The sequence below is a fragment of the Schistosoma haematobium genome, chromosome 1 (genome assembly GCF_000699445.3).
Source record: "Schistosoma haematobium chromosome 1, whole genome shotgun sequence".
NCBI lineage: Eukaryota > Metazoa > Platyhelminthes > Trematoda > Strigeidida > Schistosomatidae > Schistosoma > Schistosoma haematobium.
The window spans coordinates 76,486,935-76,507,172 of NC_067196.1; the positions used below are offsets into that span (position 1 = coordinate 76,486,935).

Here is a 20,238-nt window from a genome sequence, read left to right on the forward strand (position 1 = left end):
TTAATCTTGTGGTATTGTAAATTATGTTTATGCCTTAAGCTATTGACAAATCAGTGTTAAGTGTAATTTGATTAATTTATTTAAAATTTAGTGAGTGATCGCTTCACAACCCACACTGTTGAACTACACTAATCACTGCTTCTCCTAAAACTCTTTGATTATTCACCCTGATAACGAAATTCACATTCTATATTTTAAAGATTGAAATCAATAGAATTCCGAGAATTATCTCTCTAAACTATTCATTTAGGATTACATAATATTTCTACACTCAAGATAATCCGTTGAAAATTTAATAATAGTAAACATGTGACGGAAATACACAGAATTGATAATTATATAGGGAAAGAAAGAAAAATAAGCTTACATTCAATAATTTTAACCAATTAATTTGTGGTACAGGTTTACGCCAAAAATAACAAAAATGTCCATATCCTGACAGAAACAGATAACTCGATACAACAAGACGAGCTGACATGAAAATCGGAGTTACCTTGTTTGTTTAAATAAAAACAAAAAAAGCCAAGGAAAAAAATTAAAATGAAACGTTATTATGATGATAGCAAGAATAAATAAATAAATATAATAGGAGCATAGAATATTGAAAAAAGTCATTTTAATTAAAAGGGAAACTTTGATTACGATAACTGTTTTTACGATTAAGATAAGATACATGTGATTACAAAGAAAGTTAACGATGAAGTTTTATTTTTCAATACATTCTCAATAGTTTCATCTATGAGATAAGTTTAGAAAGATCTTTTATTTGAATAGTTTAAACACTTGAGGAACTTTAAAAGTCAAAATTTAGACTGTGTTTTACAAAGGAACGGTTTTGATGTATTGCATGATTTTAGATATTATTCATATATTCTTAGTTTTTGTACAGTGATCAGTCGAAAACAATAACAGATTTGTGTGCTTTAACAATGAATCGAGTAATTATGTATTGATTAGGACAGAGATTACGAGATATCGGAATTCACTGATTAGAAAAGTTAAATATGGTATGTATAGAAAGTGATTTGACTGACTTCATGTTATATAATTATGACCGATGTACATATATTTTATAAGAACTGAATCTACTAGTGTTGTGTTTTTTAAGCTAAATAATTTAACTGCCGAGTGTTCAATGTCATTCTGGGTATTACCATCAGCGTCTAAGTTATATTGTCTAAAAAGACAATGAAAGTTTTTCAATCGAACTATTTAGATCAGAGAACACACAACACTGTTAAAAGAATTAAACTGAGTTGTATATCTAATCTACCATTTTATAAGCACAGCATATTTGTCTAATAATTCTTGATTTATCTAATTATGTTTTCAGTTTTTAAAATTTTGTTCTACTTTTGCATACTCCTAAAAATTGTATAGACTAGTTAAAACAAATTCTTTATTGATTAAATAAACTACAATAGAAAAAAGATATAAGTTAACTTACTCTATAAGAATCAGTAAAATGATAAATTAGAAGATATAATTGCATCCATCCTTTCCATTCACGTGTTATATCCAAATGATTTACTTGAGACTGTAGAAAAAGCAAAATGATAATATGTATGTTACATGTGGGGATCAGCCGTTTAAAATCGATCCTTTTTACAATTAATGACAAATCACGATAAAATGTATCTGTAAAACTATATTACTTGATCTAAAATAACAATAGTGTATCCAGTAGTACCTGGTTTCAAGATGGCTTTTCTGAAGTTCTAATAAAAAGATTTGATGCATAAAGTTAGTCAACTTAGGTGTGAGGTAGTTTTACAACAGTCGAAAAATACGAATTACTGGATAACGTCGTGGTTGATGAGAGATATAAAGTAAAAATTATACGGATTCGTGGGTATACACTAGGGAAAAAGCCCGTACTAGGATGAAACAATTTACCAGTTGTAAAAACCTTTCATGTATAAAAACATGGCTCTTAAATGAATAATTCGGGTTATATCCATTTAGAAAGTTAAACTTAAAAACTATTAACAGTCTCATTAAATAGGTAAGAGACGTTATTCTGGTGTCCATCTGTGTAATAAGCATTTTTTTTAACAATTGTCCGCTAGCGTTTTTTCATTCTGTACTGTATTCAATAATAAGCTGTTGGTGAAATCGGATGGGTAATTTATAATATATTTACTAACTTATATTTCATGTGCAAAACTTTTTTATTAACAGACTGTTTTCTGGGTATCAATGAGTTAATAACCGTAATCTATTCATGTTCATTATCATTTCCAGCTTGAATAGAAGTTATTTCTGAGTTTCATGTGAATACACATTATGCATTAATTCAACACTTATTATGGGTGGGCTAATGTAAAATCGGAGAATGATATGGGATTCAATGCGAACAAGCTACAAATAATCCATTACAACAGTTCATATGTATTATTCTACAGAAGTGTACTGTAAGACCATAGGATGAGAATTCGAAGACACACTATTAAATTACTTAGCAAAGTGTATCTACCATATTTACTGTTACATTGATAAGAAACACATGAAAACATTATTGATAAGATGTCCACAGATTTATCTTACCAGTCAGATCCTAGTTGATTGGAATAACCTACAAGCTAATTTCCTTGAATCGCCAAAGACATTTTATCATGTTTATTCTGTATATAAGCATTTGATATTGTTACAAAAAAGTCTATTCATCTGGCTAGTGATTTTTTTGGATTTCTAAGCATCCAAGAGCTTGAGTAAATTATGCAACCACATGAGTAGCCACTACTCGGCCATATTATATCATTGGATTGATCTATCGATTAGAATTCTGCTCATCGAATTTATTAGTCGAAAACTTTGTTGTATTATTAATTTAAAACCTTATCCATAACAGATAAACAATGATGCTTTATCATACATTGTTAAATTGAACTGGGACTGAACTGAGCAAGCATATACTATCTTTGACATGAAATTTTATAAACAGCGCTTAATTGAATTCATTTGAACATTTTACGTGTTTGGAAGTATTAAACTTAATAATGATGAAAACTATTTGATCCAGTAACTAATGAGTACCGCGAATGATAGTTGGTACAATGATAGTTTTAATATAAAACAAAGCACACTAATCGATATAATTATTGAGATTATATGGGTTAGAATGACATGACGATGGAGCATAAGAATTCGATGTTAAAAATATAAAAGGGTAAATCAATGATGGATAATGTAGGACTTGGTATAAATGTACATTGGTCAAGTATAATAAGCGTGTAAATTAACACAAAGAAGTATAAATAAGTCAAAATAATACTAAAAAAGTATTATTATTATGATTGTTAGTTTAGACTGAACATAAAAAATGTTCGGTTATTTAGTTACTCTGAAGAAATGGCTTACATTATGACACGAAATGTCAGAAATTTTTTACTCATTGGGATATGCCAAAAATGTATTTATTATAAAAAAAATGTTGTTCGAAAAAACAAATAAAAAGGTTAGAAGATGAAAAGTATAGCGTTACCAACTTCACATTATTAATCAAAGTGATCAGCTATCAACTAATAGGTCACTGGTTGAAACCGTTCTTGATCTGTTTCTGTTAGGTGAGCCAGATAGTTATGAGAGCTCTTACTCAAGAAGTGTATTTCAAAGTCAAGTATAAAGACGGGTTCTAATCACTGATTATAATAATTTCTCTAACCCTAGTCAAGAAGTCTCCTCCTTTTGTCACGGTTCAGCTAGTGACTTCATGGACTGACATATATATTGTGGACATAGAATTCTCCCGACCTCCATCTACGCTTAACAGTAGTCTGTCAATATAGGTGGCAAATGAAAGTTTTGTTGTTCATAACACCGAAGGCATCTATGGTGAAATACCAAAAGCATTCTCATACCCTCTACCCTCAAAGACCATGGTTATAAGGTAATAAAGAGTAAACTGTAGTACATTATGCTCATTCTTTGACAGACAGACAGTCCACGATGACAAAGGGTGAGTGAGCATCTTAGATTAATACCAAAATTCCACCAGTCATCTACTAGGACTGATATGATCATAGGACAAGTGAAATCTTAGGCTTACTCGACTACTTCAATACCCACAATGAAACTACTTATGGAAGCAGACCTGAGTTGAAATGACGGTTTATTATGGGGAAGGAGAGGATGAAAATCAATCAAAAAGGCTTTTCCATTGTAGCCTAAAGAATTCAAAAGACTGAATTTTATCAGCAAACCTACTAAATAGAAATATATTATCCTAATACTGTGAATCGCCGATGGTTTCAAGGTAACATATCTTTATAATCTTACACAAAGATGTTATCTTTGAAAATAAATATGTGACAAAGTTAGATGATGAAATAGCCACCACTGGAAGTATATTTAAGACAATATTAGATGTAAGTAATGGATTTCGTAAACAGTTAGTTAAGTATTAAACGAAAAGTAACGAGAAATAATTATGTGGTGAATTATTTCAAAGCTTTAAATATCAGACTAACTTTCTGATCATCTTAACAGTAAACTGAATGAATGACTAGTTACCTGCTTAAAGCAATAAAAAAGATGGAGAATTTGTAAGGGAGATTTGAAATTGCTATTTTAGTTTTTAATTAAAAATGTAATTGGATTTTAATAGACTGAGTTAAAAGAATACAATCAATGAAATAGTTCAACTTCGAAATATCTCATATATAAGAGGTAGGAATTTCTTCTATCATGTTTATACATGGCAGGAGTGCATCCAAAGAATTGAATATCCTTTTAATATTAATGAAGTTGGCATAATCAACATTAGTGGGGATATTTTGGTTGCGACAGTAGTGCCTGCTACTTAAACGTGGTGGTCGGGTCAACATACTGTGATGACCCAGTCATTATTTGTTGATCATTTCCAATGGTTCAACAGTGGTCGCATGAAAAAATATGTCATCTGGTTTTGAGAATTACATTTGTATTTACCAGTTCAGCTGTTTTTGCTTTATCGGACTTAGCCAAGGTTACTTGATCAATTTAGTCAAGTAGGTAACTGAATTCTTTGTTTAACAAAGGTTTGAACAACAGGCAAAAGAGTAGAACTGTTGTTTAGGTAATTGCCTACATGAACATATTTAAGTAATCAGTTTTCGTTCAATAATTAGTTCAATCCCACAGTGAATATCTCTGTATGAAAATGAAAGGCTTAGTTAAAAACCCAGTTATCCGTGTAATGTCCTATAGTCCGTCAACTAACACGTGACAAGATCGCCAATCAGAACACCGGCTTATACCCCAGTTTAAAAGTTATTTATTATTATATATGGATAGTGAAGAAATACTTACTCGTTTAGTTGGTCCACTAAAGAATAAACCTAACACGAAGCAATAGATAATCGGCAGAAAAAAGCTCAAATTTGTATAACGTTTATTGGCCTTCATGAATAGTATTGTTCTACAATGTTTCAAAATAGATATCAGGATATTACTAGTCAGTAATAATGATAATAATAGGCAGAAAAGAATAATTTAATTAAGTTGATGAAATGTTTAAAAATAAAAAGTTATTACTACAAATTTGCGTAGATACAAATAATTAAAGGTAATTTGAGGATACGGGTGAATAAGTGCAAAAGGCGAAACTTTGAGGATTATACTCGCTCTGTATGGTGTATTTATTTAATATTTGGTTTATGGTAATAGCATTTGATGCAATAGCTGTTAATATATCTTTTATAGCCCATAAATTACGAATAATCAATTTTGCACTCTCTACGCAGGTTAGTGCCACAGAAGACCTAATTATGCAAAGACTGTGATTTATCACTTACGGTATGTTGTAGTCTCGTAAAAGACGTATATTACTTTTAAGTTAAAATACGGAAACTAAATCGGACTTCAATTCTCGTGTTTTGATTGACCAGGTTGTGAGCAGAGTGAATTAATGCGAGGCAATAACCATCAGCACACTTAATAGGCACATTGATTAATCGAAGGCCATTAGTGTTGTTGACGTATTAATTTCTAATTAACTGATTCGCCAATGTATGGGCTACATTCTAAGCGTGATACAACACGGTTACCCAAAACGAAGTAGGTACAGTGGGGCTCGAACCTAGGTTTTGGGGATCGGAAGTTCAACGCCTTAACCACTAAGCGTAGTGCAAACCCATCGTTAGTGGACTGAATAATTTATTGATCCGATTAGGTCACTTTAAAGAAGTTGAATTCATAATAATGTTTACTACAAACCACATAAAGTAAAAAAATGTATACTTTTTGTATAAAAGATTAACATCAAATTGACAACGGATGAAAAAAAGCAGCTCCTTTTTGAATTAGAATGGTCATAAAAAAGGTGGTGAGAATTGTTCAATGGGTTTCAAAACCAAATAATACGACAGTTCAACGTTTTTTCGTTTTCTAGATAATCCTATTTATTGGCGAATATTATCAGTAAATTGACCAAATCCCTACAAAGCTGAGTGTGAAAGACAAACAAAAGGTTTCGAAATGGAAATTCTCAAAACTAAGCCACTAGTTTTGGGGAAACAGAGATAACGGTTGCACTTTGTATCTTACAAAGTAAATGAAGTCGACAACCTTCAATTTTTATATTGTAATCCAGCTGCCATGAAATATGCTAAAACAGAACGTCTCATTAAGGTAAGTGTTGAACTAACGAGTTTTTTGATTTTAAAATGAAAAAAAGATTTAAAATGAGTAAAATCCTCATAAATGATATCTGTGATTCTATATTATTTGCACTGGATTTTCGCTTAAGTTGTTATTCATTTTTCAGTACGGTGATAAAAACCAACACATCGTGAACAAACGAATAAACTTTATACAGGACTACGGAGTACTGTCCTTAACGAAACATTTACTTAAAGTTATCGAAAGAAATTACTGATAATAACTGGTTACAAAATATGTGCTGACCGTATAAGCTAGTTGAGATAAAATAATGTGTTTAGGAAATGTTACGGTACATATTTCGTAGACTGACCTGTCACATATAAAGAAATACATCATAATAGCACCAAATTTGGACAGAGCACTAGTTAGTTCATAAAATTCCACAAATAATGAACTGGTTGTATCAGTATTATTATTATTCTCATTATCACCATTATCACCATCAGGTTCACTTTCCACTGGGACATATGGTTGCGCTTCAGCCGTTTTACGAAAAAATAAAAATATTCTACGAAAATTTATCACTTGTGTACATGGCTTACCTGGGGAGGAAAAATAACATGTACATATATTCATACATAACACACGAAGAACAAGAAAGTACATTTCCACAAACTTTTCTTCAGATAATGCCGAAGAAATTAAATTAACACGGTAAATCAGCTGATTCTAATCATGAAGATAATAAGAGTGTGCATATTAGCTAGATCAGTTAGAACAAGTGACTTTCAAGAGCTGTTATAACGCAGTAAAAGAAGTGGTCAATAGTAATACAGAACTGTTACTGTACAGTGAGCTAAACGTTTAAAACTTAACAAATCACTTACAAGTTTAAATGGTGATTTAACTCGTGCTCACTATAAGGAATTGAGTGTAATAAAGCCCAAATATATACACTTCTACAGGCAGCTATATAGTAGATATATTTCCATGCAGAACATCGGACAAAGCGAGAAAGTTAAAGTCGAAAATAAAAATTAATAAAATGAGAATAAACAAAGCACATGACGGTTTGAGGAGAGGAAAAAATACTGATTTATTAAAACCTATAAGTCACATTTGAGAAGAGAGATGTAGAAACGATAGTGGAGAATTCTATAGTCATTCCTAATTCCGTGGTCAAAACAATTGGAAACAATTTTCTGCACCAAAACTATACCCCCTTTTAACGATAAAATTCAAGACTAAACTTTCTGGAACTGCCGTCAGTCGATCACTACCTTATATCTGACAATTAATTGATCAAAATTTGTACTAAATATATATAAATTTCGAATGGAGACAGAAGACAACACATGGGTGTAAAATTCCTTGGGTAATATCTATTTAGTTTCTGACAAAAAAACCGACGAAAACTTCCTGAAAAAAGATAACGTAAAATCGTTTTTATTAAAGCCAAACACCCACAATAAGAACACATTTTGTTTGCAAATAACAGATCGATAAGCAAAGGATAATAACAATCAGAAAAGGTGTGCCATTAAAAGGTGCATTCAAGACATTCTTGCCGGATTTTCGTGTGATTTGTTTCAATAGAAGACAGAAAATTGGACATAATTGTTAAGTCGATTTTGTGTCATAACTAATAGATTTCAAGCCTGTCAGTTGTATTATGTTTAGGATATCTTTCGTATGTCGTTGAAAGTCAAGAAGTACAAGATAGCTGATTGGTCCTAGTATGAAGCACCTTAACAGTAATCGAAACCTAAAGATTCAAATTTCAGGGAGAGGATTTAATCTTTAGATAGCTACTAGGCTAGGTTTTTTTTAAATTTCAATCGGTTTGCGATGATTATTCAATGCTACTAGTGATGACTATCTTTTCACTTCAAACATAGCTGAAGTCCAGTAGTCATGATCTCCTACACGGCCTCATCTTGAAGCAAGTTAAATTAGTTTGTTGGTTTTTAAAAGCAAATGGTTTTGAAACAAGCATATAGAGGGTTACCGAAAAACAAAAAAACAAAACGTGAACCGCACAAAACTCTACTGTTATAACGTTAATAACAAAATGAAAACGAACAATTTGGTCAGGACTCACCACGAGAAATAAATTGATTGTGCAGAAAACAAAGTAAAGTACTTAACACACTGGAGAAAACATAAATAAAGAAATATACGGTAAATAATTATATCATATTAATGCCAAGCAATATTAAAATATCTAATGACTTATTAGTTAACTTAAAGTATATACTTAAGGATCGGTAAGCAAATTATTAACGTCACTCACTACCGAACTGCGTAACGGTATTGAGAATTAGTACAGATTTGTTCGAATAAATTAGTTAGCAACGCTTAGTTTTTGATAATTATCCAACTAAAGTCAATTCATGATATAAAACTATGATCTCAAAAACCTCCACAATCTCTCTATAATAGTAACTACGAAAATTATATGGATACTGCAACAAACTGTCGAATAATCCAGTGTAATTTTGTCTTAAATTCTTAGCGGAAAAAGATTATATTGTAAAGTTAAGTTTAAGAACACTTTGATGAAAATATTTCTTCATTCATTTATATACTTTTTCCATGATAGAAAAGGGACATTCTATGGGCCAATTCACAGACAAATCAATTTTCACATAAAAAATTGGTATGTTCAAATTAAATTTGATTAATTTTGATAAATGAATTTCAATAAGCAATATAGTAAAAACAATTAATTTTCATCGAAGACGATCAAGTCTCTTAATAGAATATTTTGTTTTAGAACAGGTAAATAAGAGAGGTGGGTAGAAGTATAGTATAGGGGCAAGACAGTTAGAATCGAGTAGACGAGTTTTTGCGAGAAAGAAAGACATATTTTATATCATGTAAAAAAACACACTAGGAGTATGATTATTTAGCCCGTAGAACATCTAGAATTACACCAGGAAATTATTTTTTTGCCACTATATAGTAAAAATGATAATATTAAACGTATTAAATGCTCCATTCTTTCTATGTAGATTGTACATAACAAGTAAATCAGTCCTAAACCTAACACTGAACTTCAACTTATAACAACTGGAATATTAATCAGAAGTTCCTTGAATCTATGTAAGAGTTTAAGAAGGTAGATGTTTTACAGCCATCTAGATGAATTTATGAGTCATTTGATTTACAGACAGATAAATCTGTAGCAGACCTCAATGGATTCACTAACAAATGCAAAATCTTTATTGGTGGAGTTTTGTTCTCTGAGCTGGATGGTTCAAAGAACAAAACTCCACCAAAATCATCCATCTGAGCTACAAATTTTCTCCACCATCTCAAAATCTTTATTTTTCTTATAAACTGTTGATTTACAATAAATGCTTACTGATCGGTTAATAATGGGCTAATATTTGTAAGTTAGTTATTTTAAGAATTGCTAGAGCTTATCCCTATGCTATACTTTTACAAAATGTACGTTAAGTAAGTCTGTGAATTAAAACATCAAGTTTAGAATAATAATAAAAATAATGAACTCAGATTGGTCATATAAACGGGATCATAAAATGATAACAATCTTTTTAAGGAGTAATCATTGATTATTGAAAGCCAGCAAGTCAAGCAGCAGATACCTAATCAACAATTTATGATCAAAGGATCATGACATGAAGTTCCAACCTTTCTACCGAGGAAATACTAATTCATAACTGTTGAAATCCTTTTGGACATCTATCATTCCGAAGCGTATATGACATTGCAGCTACGTTACTTTCTTAATGTATTTATGTTCATCTTATACTGCTTATCAAAGACAATTGTATTCACAAAATTGATATATGTTGCGGCGTATTCTAAAATAGCAATGGAACACTTTAGAATGCTACCGTTTCCGGTTGCGCATTTCGCTTGATTTTGTTCATTAAAGTCTTCACGGCAAATATTCAATGAGAACAATTTATACATCGTATCTTTTCAAACAATGCACCCTTAAAGAGGAAGAATTTATTTGTAAAATCTCAGCGAATGAGTTTGAAGTAAATCCAACGTTTCCCCTGGCAACCTTGACCAAGCTTTTTCAAGAAAATATAATCAAACATCAAAATTATCAAACATAAATAGGTACATAGTTTTCCCGTTCACCGTATACTGAATAGGTCATCCAATCAACGTTAACAATATCTAAAGTAGGTATTTGCTTTAGTGTGTAAGAAATTTGTGGTGTGAAACGAAGTGTTAAGATAACGGATTGTGTGTATACGTAAGTGATGTGAGAAAATATTTCATTCAACTATATATTGTCTTAGGTCTGTGAATACTAAGAAAACATATCATTTTATATATATGAATCAAAAATGTCACAGCATGCATTAAATGACGTTAAATGAACAAAATAAAGGAAGGAATTCACAGGGGAAGAATGTATTTGTAAATGAATGTAAATAAATATGCCAACAACAGACTGATCAGTTGCAGTTTTAAACCTCAATGGGAAGATACAAGCCAAACGATACCAATTGAATGTTTATGTTGTCCAGTTAATTGTTTAACATATTCAGATAAGACAACTGATTAGAATCGCTGAATGTAATTGCTGTTATTCAGATAATAAGAGATAGATAAAATGGAATAAGGAGTTTACGTTTACTTATTAATTATTAGTTGCCATGGGACAGCTAATTGTATTTCATCTTTCTTATTAGTACTAGTTGGATATGCCCATATGTGTAGGGCTTCGGCTGTTAGTCATTCTTTGTAAGAATTAAAGCCTTTTTGAAGGATTCTTGTGCCATTGAAATCAATTGTATGACCCAATTCTATTGAGTGTAATGCTATCGCTGATTTGTTCTCGAGTTTTTTTTACATCATCTGAGGACTTGTGAATTTGTTTTAAGCATAGTTTGTGTTCCTTCACCCTTACATTCAGTTGTTTTGATGTTTCACCTACATATGTGGCATTACAGTCACCACATTTGACTTCATATACAATTTTGTTCCTCCTTCTTGTGTATTGGATCTTTAATTCTTACTAGTTTTGATTTTAGAGTATTGGATATAATAAAATTCATTTCCGTTTCCATATCATTTGGTTCAGTGACGAGTTATCAAATTCTTGGTCACTGTCACTTTGGTGGAGTGAGGATGTGCTGACTTAAAATCTAGAAATTTCCCTGAATATGTTGGCTTTCGGAATAAACTACTTTTTAAACAATCATTATATTTCCTTTCATGGTCTTTAAGTCATATGCTAAGGAAGTTACCTATTGGTCACCGAGTTTTGCATCAGTTCATATTTGCACATTCAGTTACTTCATGATACAGCATGACGATCGCCCAATATTAATGACTGCGCTGTCAACATTTACATTACTGTCTACTGAATAATCAGAATATATTAGTGATATGATTGTCAACTGATTTCATGAACAATTTACGAATGTTTATTGAAATCGATTACACAACTAGTTAACATAAATCAATTATGTAACAGTAAGTTATTTCAGACTAATACTCATCTAAACATTTACAGTTTATTTCACGCTTCACTTCCATAAATCCATAACAAACAGTTCATAAAACACTCATACACTTAATGATTAGATACAATGGGAAAACAGTATATTCGTTCAATCAATTATCTTTAAACGTCAAAATGTAGTGGAGGCTGCTCACAAGGATGTTTGTCAGCAGTGTGTAGCTGAACGTAGTGTCGAAGTTGTAACAATTGTGAAGAGTTTCAGTACATTGAAAGCGCGGCGTTGGCAGAATATTTGGAGACTAGACGAGAAGACAGTTCATATGACAGAAAACATTGAAAGATGAAAATGAAGGATTGAAGTCTATCTATATATGTATTATGTAAATTTTTTGTAACTGCACACAACAAATATTTACTCTTCCTGCTTATTATCGTGTTTTACAAAAGTAATAAGTAGTCTTCGAAAAAAAAATGACTGAAACAATTACACGATAAGTTTACTTACATAACATTAAAAACCATATAATACACAAAACATATCTCAAGGTTGAATTAAAGGTAAGATACAATAAGTTCAATAATATCAGTTCATTATAGCTTATTGTGATAAAAATGATTAGGATTAGTAACTATTGTTAAAAAGTAACCTGAATATAAATTCTAATTGTTATGTTCTTATTTGTATATCGATTAACTACAGCACGAGCAGTCACACACACAAATATATATATGTATATATTATGACAAGGGAGCTTAGCAACCAACCATAAAGCTAGATGAGAAAAACAAACATATAATAGTAATAATGATAACGAAAATAATAATAATAATAATGGCACAATACATATATGATGGTGTTTTAGTCACTTGTTTTTTTTAAATTTATTTTAAAACTACTAGAGGAAAGCAAATGAATCGTATTTTCTTTTGTTTGAAGAAAATGATGATAGAAAAGAAAATTTATTTTTTTATACAAAGTTTGAGGTTTACTCTGTGGATGACAAGAGTTTGTGTTGTTTAAACAGTTGAGTAAAAAACAAGTAAGATATATAGGCTATAGCAGGCACTTTCAATAAGTATACAAGAATATATTTCAGTATAGTTTAACAAGGGTAAGAGAAAAGCGGTTAGGCGTTCTATTTTTGGACATTTAATCATCATAAATCAATCCATTGATTCATATGTTAACTTGAAGGTTATTTACAGAATTCATCCAAATTTACCAAGATTTATTTATATTCAACTCCTTAAAACAGTAGAAACTCATTTCATTGATGAAATGAAGCTTGAACTTTGTATTACAAAGAAATTATTTTGCTTATTATGAAAAGACTATCAAACATAAATGGTAATACTTAAGAATTTGTAGTGTCTAGTACTATGTCAAAACCACATAGGTTATTTTAGCTTCCATACAGACTGATTCATTTATTCTTTTCAAGTCACATTTTGATCTTGTTAATTACTAGCTTATTAACCTTGACCGTTTTATATGAGCATATGTGCGTGTACTGTATATCCTACTCAATACATGTCTGCAACCCATTTTTGTCTGACTATAAATAACGAGTCACACTTGATTATACTGGGTTGGCTCACCCACCATCCCCGATCTGCTTCGCTTTGTCACTTCTTATTCTGAATGTCTGTCTGGATAAACGAATGTTTGAAATAAATTACACCAACGCAACCCGTATGTAGCTTTCTATTACCAGCGTCATATAAACGGTGTGTGTGTGTGTTTCAAAACATTTATTATGTTATACTATCCAATCTGTTGTATTGGATACAACATGTGACTATTTACCTTATCGAAACGGTCTTTAAAGGCTTATTGGATAGTGAGTTAGTATTTAGAGAGAAACATATTGGAGCTGAGTTTTATGATGGAGAACATTAAGACTGAGATGAAAGTATCAGCAACTAACGTGTCCTAATAAAATGAAATGTGCATTTTGGATTTCACAATCAATAATTTTAATAAAAATTTATACAATCGTTAAGTCACTACTATCAAACATCAATTTAGCCCATATGCGGTGTGGGCCTAACACTATGTTGACAGCAATCAAACGATTTCTACACGTAAACATTTCTATTATTTTGAATTGAATTTCTTGTTTATTTATCTTTATGTAGTTATAGTGATAGTTATAGTATGATGTAAATAGATTTAATACCTAACCATTTTTTCAAGACCTCTAACCCACTTATATATTACATATTTTTAAAATTTTATTCTTAATGAATGATTTCGCAAACAATCATAGTTTCTATCACAGTGAATATGAAGTGTATAGTAATAATGTTATTGTAGTTATAACTTACCAAATAGCGTAAAATATAAAACATTTTTCTTGTACAGGTGTAATTGGCTCAGAACCACGACAACAAGTACCGTCAGAGAATTTCATTTGATTATTACAATACAAATTTAATAGAATTTGTACATTCTACAAAAAAGAGAAATACGAAAATAAATGAATTTCATCTAGTATAATTAATGACAAAGTGGAGGAAGCGAAGCGGGACGAGACGAAGTGACGCGAAGTTGAGAAGGCGAGTTAGCCAACTCGATTTAATAAAGCGTGACTCAATATTTATATTCAGAAAAAAAAAGGTTGCAGATACTTAATGAATAGGGCGAGCAATTAACACACATACGATCATATGAAAATAGTCAGGGTCAATTAGCGAATAATCAATAAGGTCAAAATATGGCTTGGAAAGAATGAACAAACTGGTGTGTCTGGAAGCTAGGGTAACCTATGTGGGCTTGAAATGGTACTAAACACTACAATACCACTCATATGCTATAATGATAAGGGAGGGTCAGAACCCCCAACTCAACAATCAGAAGTCAAATTTTTAAACCACTGCTATATAATGATTCTATAATGTGTGTAAACAAATGTATCAGTTTACGTTGTTAAACCTTGTTATCAGGACAGCGGTAAGAAAATGAAAGGAGGAGAAAAGGAATTGAAAATAACTAAAACTACCACCCGGAATGAAGAAGAGAGGTATAAGAAAACTGTGAAATCGACAAACGGCTATACACGTAATAAGTGACAGCTTTTTTTTCTAGAAACTTGTCATACTGGCAAACCAAACTCCAATAATCTAAAGATAGCCTTTTCGTTTTTATTGGAACACACCTCTTTTTCGCTTTATTTTCAACGTTAGCAGAATTCTACTTATATATGAATATATAAGGTACTTGATTAATGAGCATAGCAAAAATGAATAATACTACTCATAAAAAAACTTATTATTCATTTATCACATTATTTTTAATCACTTTTTCATTATGACCTGACATTATTTTAAAATATTTCCCTATATATTCTCAACTGACCATTAATAATAATAATGCACCCAAGTAATTGATAAGCAGTATAATCTAACCGTTGCTATGCATTTCGGATATAGTAATTGTGAATGTCGCGACGACCGCAACGGAATTACTCTTTAACATTACCGTCCCCACAGAATCAATAAGGAAAGCAAAGCCTGACCTGATTACTACTAAGTGAATAAGCATACAATGTCTACCATAATTATTTATACACTTTAAATAATCATGACTCAATTTAAACCCACCTCTTTCATAGCTTTATCTGAGACATGATATCCATCTGAAAGTGTGGGCATTTCTAAGCAGACATTATTCTTTGCCCTACCTTCTTTATAATCTAATATAGCTGTAAGAATAAAATTCAATATTAAGAAAAGTAAAATATGAAATACTCAACGTGATTACAAACATCGACGAATAACTGAAGATGAGTGATATATATATATATACTCAGATTACTAATGCCTATGCTTTAATTCATTTGTAATGAACGTTATGTATGATTCATGAAAAAGAGCTTATAGGCTTGGGTGTAATTAAGCTAAATGCTGAAAATGGAATACGTTCGAGTTTGGCCACTGAAAAAATTTAACAATTCACTTACTATGGCTGAAATAACATGGAGCGTGATACACTCTTACGAATAGTTCAAATTTTTATACAAAACACGAAGTTTGCATTAATAATATTGGAGTCACCGTTTCACCATGATATTTATATTTATATCCAATCACTTTGATATTTATAAGTATGTCAGTTTCTATTTTAAAATATTACAGAGGTTGTAAGCAGGTGATGAGAACCTAGTGAAATAAAATGAGTTCATATAATTTTGATTTAATCATTGTTTTTGCTTTTTTTCAAGACAAACTTTGCAAACTCCACTAGACTTGGGAAAGCAAAAACAAATGTGGAGTTATGTTTAAGTCTTAATCTGAAGCATCTAATGATTTATTGCCATAGCTACATAAATGAGGAAAGTTGGAGAGAGATGATAGAATCGTGTCTCGCTCTTCATCGTCTTTCACCACGATGATTTAAAAACTTTTTGAATACGTTTTCTGTGACTTAAGACTATTTTCATTAACAATTTTTGATATCATTATGATGCTGTCAAACAAGCTTGCGTAGTGTATGTTTGTTGTGATCTCTCTTATTACAACCCCGTTGTTCATATTGCTTGGTATTCTTTGGACACTTTACTTCATTTGACAAGTCTCCAAATCGGAATACTGTTGAACAGGAACGTAGTTATATTCCAAATAAACAAGTTTGAATGGAGGTAAGAATCAAAATAAGAAAAATGTTAGTGTATTTATAATTTTTATACAAGAAGATTCTAGAGTCTTCAATTATTCATTAGCGCTGAATGGCTAAGAAACGACCAAACAAACTGCAACAACACAATTTTTCATGAAACATGATTTAATCCAATCTATACCTCGCTGACAACGTTGTATAGTTTCTGACCAAATAATTATCACGATATAGGTTGAGTACAAAACTGTATGTTATCAGTGAACTGAGTTATTATTACCAGTAGTAGTAGCCGTAGTATCTTCGGATAGGAAGCTGAGTGCCATACCGAAACTGGTCAGTCACAACGTAGAACCTGGTACGTATGTACCTCGGTTCATATTGTCATACTCTGTTACCACAGAGAGATGAAATTGTCAGACCTAATCCTAGAATAGTACAGATGGTAACAGTATTAGTAGTGATAGAAGATAAAAGGGATTGAAGATACATTTCAAGAAAATATAAATTAGTGAAACAAAAACGAAAAAAGGTTATGAGGAATTCAGCAACTCGGAATTTTAGGAAAGACAGAGTATAAATATACCTGAGCTAATACAAACGATTTTGAGTCATGTCATTCAAAGTCTACAACCGTCGGTTATAATAATCATGTGAACCCCAATCAGATTTTCTAAACACGGCTCAGTCCAATTGTCGATAACTTCATGGACTAAAACCATGTTTTGGTTCAGTAGCCCCTAGCTTTCTCCCAATCTACTCTGACATGTGAAAACATTGCCTGTCGAGGTAGGCGGTTGACGGACCCACGTAAAACATGTCTCAAGCGCCTTAGTTAATGAAAATTTAGTATTTAATCAGTCAATTTACCATTTTTACCTAGTACTCTATTCCTAACCCAGCCATTGCTCACTCAGTTGTTCCGAAGTACACAAGCAATACTTCGAAGACACTGTGAACAAATACTAGTAATCAAAGAAATATCCTAAGGATAATCAACTTACAGTTAGGCGTCAATGTATTATATTCTGCAAACAAATATTAACCATTCAAGCTGAAAGTTATTTTGTTTTATTTATTCTCCATGAAGTCATTATCACTTAATGTTTGGTAGTAGAAAGTTTGAAAAGTGTATCGAGCATTATCAGAAATGTACTACTTATTTACAATTATTATGACAACTTGAAACAATGTCTTATAGTTCTAGGCTTATATTTTGTCTACAGAGTAATTGGTCAATTGGATATTCAGATGTATATATTGATTATTCAGTGGATTAAATTCAAGAAAACTTTATGAATTATGTGGAACAATGTTATATGGGATTTATATAGAATATTGGATAAAATAATAATAATTTATTATATATGATCGTATTTCTGAGAGGATCAGTTTTTGCGATAATGTTAAGTGTTTAAAGTATTGAGCGTTTCCTATGGTATTTAATAGTAGTCACGCTATTTTATGTAGATGTCGATTTCTATTCAGTTTACTTCTGTAAATTTGTTAGTTAACAAGACATTTCCAAGTACAAATACTACTTATATAAACAAACTTCATTTACTGAATATCACGCTAACAATTATTTGCGAATAGTCGAATTCTTTTAGTTTCATTGAATGATAATTTGCAGATATGTTGTTTAACTTTCTTTAAACTGAATAAAGTTGATAGTAAAAAATACAGTTGTATATGTAACAAATTCCGCATTTCTTGCACGCACACACACACACAAACGCAACACAACTAATTTTACTCTATTTTCTTCTTATCTTTTTCACTTCATTTTTTAACGAGTTATGAAGTTTCATATTCCCATGACGATTTTTTTTATCTACTACTACTCAATATATTTTATTGCTTTTTCTTTCCTCTTTTCATGTTTTTTATTTGAAAATTATTTTTAATCTCATTAGGAAGAAGTAAAATGTCTAACTCAGAAATTTAGTTACATTAAACTATATGAGCAAACTAAACGACTGGTCTGCTGAATTTTGACTAACCACCGGTTCCAATATATTCAAATTTACTGATTAAATGAATATTTAGAATGGGAATCTACATTTTCTTTATTATACATTTTGATGTTATTTCGATTAATTGAGGATCAGTTATAAATTAGTAGAGTAATGAAAACACCTAGTGCATTAATAAATTTCTACTAAGTCTTGAATTCATCTTTTTGCATCTGTCCAAATCAATTTCATTTTTCTGGCTGAACAAATAACAGCTTATTCTACAATCATAACGACGTCATATTATCATCAGTATTCACATTTTAGTCAAGTCATTGCAAATATAATGTTTAGAAATTATACTGATTCAAAACAAATGTATGAATTATAATCATTTTTCTGTGAACTATGAAAATAGAGCGGTTATTCAATGGTTAATATGTATAACTTCTAACTGTTAGGTTACAGGTTCGAGTTCCGGCCTATGGACTTCAGATTCAGCAATTATCTTACGTCTCATCAGATCTAATACAAAATATGGATAGCTTGGATACGAATAAATGGGTTACATTGGTTATGCTTTTTTCCAATAAACGTAAAGTCAAACAAATTTGAATATAACTGTACAATAAAGGCAGAACATACCATCATTTTTAGTGTACTTTTTCTCAATACACTACTTATTAATAGTAATTCTATGCACACGAGGTTTATAGCTATTACGATATGTGTACCAAAAATAATGTAATACTCTGAAATGAATAATTATTTATTTAGGCACATAAATTTTGGTACAAAGGGGCACCAATATATATATGCGCCAAACAAATTATTGGGTTTGCGTGTGGGCTGGGACATTGCCCAGATACCCAGACTGAAGCAGATGGTTTTCTTGGGGGGCCATTCCCTGAGCCTTTGACGCAGATTTCTAGTCCACAAGGCCGTAGAGCAACGCTGGGAGTTTCGGTCCCAAGGTAACAGGTGGCCAAGAATGAGTTCGTAAGCCATTCGTTCCCTTGGGATCCTAGAATACATGATTTGAGATCAGGGTTTTTCAACTCCCCTAGAAGAACCTTCCTTACCCAAAAATCCGGTTTGAGAATCGAACATTGGCTTTTCGTAGTCTCTCTCGCTCTCAAACCCCGCAGTAAACTAATTCATTCGAAAAAAATTATTGTTTTCGAATTTCGATATATCTATGATCCTGAAAACTGATTAACTATGCTGTGTTATAACCTTTTATTTCATTATATATGTATCTATGAATTAAAAAAGTTACTAATTAATCCAACGTATATTAGCGACCTAATAAAGAAGTATAGCAGTCAATTAGAAACACTTACATGTTGCCGATGCCATTTTATCTGAATTACTTGTAGATAACATTTGTAATTGACGACAATTCCAATTTATAGCTGGGAAACCAACTTTAAGGGCAATTAAACGATTTGAACTCCATATTTCTACACCACTAACAGATTTCCTTAGATAAGACATAAAATAAATTTATGCATATGTAAATTTCTATAGAGTAGAATCAATTAGACTAGTTCTCATAAGAACAAAGTGTATCAGTCGAAATGACTAATTGAAATCATAGTATAGCTAGTAATACATTTCCGTTAAATAAT

At 31.2% G+C, this 20,238-nt stretch overlaps 1 protein-coding gene across 1 annotated transcript in view; it reads right to left on the reverse strand.

Annotated features, from left to right (window-relative positions):
* The window catches only part of CASD1_1 (N-acetylneuraminate 9-O-acetyltransferase), a 46,494-nt gene that overhangs the window by 15,600 nt on the left and 10,656 nt on the right, over positions 1-20,238 (reverse strand). The window contains exons 9-16 of the mRNA XM_051209720.1: positions 19,951-20,090; positions 15,641-15,741; positions 14,366-14,490; positions 8,684-8,733; positions 6,953-7,184; positions 5,290-5,398; positions 1,448-1,537; positions 368-493 (exon numbers count right to left, since the gene is read on the reverse strand). Coding sequence (XP_051075179.1) covers positions 368-493; positions 1,448-1,537; positions 5,290-5,398; positions 6,953-7,184; positions 8,684-8,733; positions 14,366-14,490; positions 15,641-15,741; positions 19,951-20,090 — 973 coding nt within the window. The remainder of the gene's footprint in view (positions 1-367; positions 494-1,447; positions 1,538-5,289; positions 5,399-6,952; positions 7,185-8,683; positions 8,734-14,365; positions 14,491-15,640; positions 15,742-19,950; positions 20,091-20,238) is intronic.